Below are 2274 nucleotides of genomic sequence, written 5' to 3' on the forward strand. Positions count from 1 at the left end.
TGTACAAGCAGGGCAAAATTTCAAGCAAAACTCACAAACACATGGGCTGACAAGCTGCCACTCAGACTTCTATCAGTGCAAACCATGAACTGGGCAATGGGGAGAGAACTGATTGAGTTGCAGGGAGAAAGGAGAAGGCCACATGCCACCCAGACAACTGACAATGAGAAGCTCTCATCTGATATTTGCATTTGGCTTTACTCTCTGCAAGGTTATTTTTACCTGAGAGGACACATGACCCCTGCACAACTCCTGTCACAAGACATAGAACTTTCTCAAACCTCTGCATACCAACCCACCTATTATAAGATCATGCAAGTGTGTGATGTGTAATTCACCTGTTACCCTTACTAGACTGTCGCTGTAAGAAGAGTAGCAAGATAGACTTGTCAATAATTCAGTGCTCCCAAGAGTTGAACTACTGAGAATACTTGTGCATAGACAGAGTAATGAAGAACTAAAGTCCGTGAAGTGGGTGGCTGGTTGGGGGTGTGGATTTGAAAGAAGGTGGATCAACGCAAAGATGGATTCAATGGGCAAATGATATCAGACAGTACTAGTCTGAATAAGGTGCTTATCCGTACCTTATCCTGCTGTTGTTGATTTGGGAGATTGTTGGTCTTCTGCTGTTCATCTTCAACATTCAGGTTCAACTCAGTCAAGTACTGTTGGAGAAGGTACGAATCAGCCTGTACTTCCTTGCAATCCTGCCTCACTTTGACCAATGACTTCTTTACAACAGAGGACTGCAACAGGAGCCGACTTTGCAGGTTTCTGGAAACACACTAAGGTTATTAAGATCCTGCAACCTCCTCCTCCCATTCCTTCTTATAGGTTCCATTACCCCACCAGGACCCAGGTTCCCATGAAGACATAGTACAATATATTTCAATATATCCATGACATTGCACAAACAGCAAACAGCCAATGCAGGTAAGAATTAATCATGTCTGTAGCCCAAACACAAATAAGGCACCATGTCTCCCCAAAAGAAAGAGGTATCACCATCTATCTGCCTCTCCAAAGAAAGAGGAATCTCCATGGCAGCCCAGTGTATTGCAGCAACATCAAGTAATAGGGTGCAAATACCCTCATTGGAGGTCAGGAGAACTAAGAGGAGGGCATTCTATCCATGTGTTCCATCACACTCACATCTGTAAAACCCTGCCTGAGCCCCATAGGTCCCGTTATGCAAAAGAACCCTCTCATTTTGTTATCTTAGAGGCTCCTGAGGATGCCCAGATAACCCTGGGAGGACTAAGGTTCTCTTACAGATTGAAGAAAACTGAGTCCAAAAGGCCCAAGGTACACCGAAGGTTAAAAAGCAGAAGGGATAGAACCAGACCTGGAGACTCTCCATTCCAGTTCAAAGGAATGCAGAAATGGCCATTGTACAAGTGGTAGCCTCCATGACCTGCACTTACCTATAGAAGTTAATCTCCTTCTTGTGCTCCTGGACGTTCTCACAGAACTCAGTGTTCTCCATCTCTAATTTGTTCAGAAATGACATGACCGTCTTCTCCTTTAACTTCAGTTTTTCATACAGTGGATTTTGCCTGTAATAGGGTCTGGCCCCAGTAAGACAGAACTCCATGAACATGGGCTTTTAGGAACACATGAACTCAGGCTGGGTCCTGTCCTACCCTACTCCTGGAAGGCCAATTCCTTCATTCTACATACGGGGATCTTCTCCAGCTTTGGAAACTTGTTATCCTGGCCCAGGACAGCAGAAGTTTGGCATCCAGATGGAGGGTGCCCTGGCTCCCTGTGTCCACTCAGCTGGCCTGAACTGGAGGTCTAGCAGCTTATGCTCTAAAGAGACTAGGCCACAGGTCCTTGCCCACCAGAAACCTGTGATTATATATTTCCTACTTTCAAAACAGGGACTCAAAATCCTCCATAACTAATAGTGTGGAGACATTCATTGCACATAATTCTGGAGATGAGACCAGTCATCAACACAGTTTTCTAGTCTGTCAAAGAAATACAAATGTACAGACAAATGGCACCACAGAGGCAATGAGAGTGCTGTTTACATGAGCGGATCCCCGACCTCAGGAGTCACATCACCTTTAAACTGTTATACAGGTCAATCCACAGGCCAAAACACAGAACCCTAGTTCCCAAAGAGTGGAAGGAAATACACACCTAGTATATGTCTGCACACACATATGCATGTGTACACACACAAGCACACACACAAGGAAAAGTAAAAGGAAACAGAATCAGAGAATGAGAAAGAGAGAGATACAGCAATGGAGAGAGAACAATCAG

At 44.7% G+C, this 2274-nt stretch overlaps 1 protein-coding gene across 1 annotated transcript; it reads right to left on the reverse strand.

Annotated features, from left to right (window-relative positions):
• Window positions 1-584: 584 nt before the first annotated feature.
• On the reverse strand, window positions 585-1838 carry LOC114635686 (disks large homolog 5-like; the record flags this gene model as incomplete). The annotated part of the gene is made up of 2 exons (XM_028784166.1): window positions 1425-1838; window positions 585-774 (listed from the first exon to the last, which is right to left on the reverse strand). Coding segments are annotated over exons 1-2 (366 nt in total), but the record flags the coding sequence as incomplete, so codon positions are not given.
• Window positions 1839-2274: the final 436 nt, after the last annotated feature.

The sequence above is a fragment of the Grammomys surdaster genome, unplaced genomic scaffold (assembly GCF_004785775.1).
Source record: "Grammomys surdaster isolate TR1022 unplaced genomic scaffold, NIH_TR_1.0 116271, whole genome shotgun sequence".
Taxonomy (NCBI): Eukaryota; Metazoa; Chordata; class Mammalia; order Rodentia; family Muridae; genus Grammomys; species Grammomys surdaster.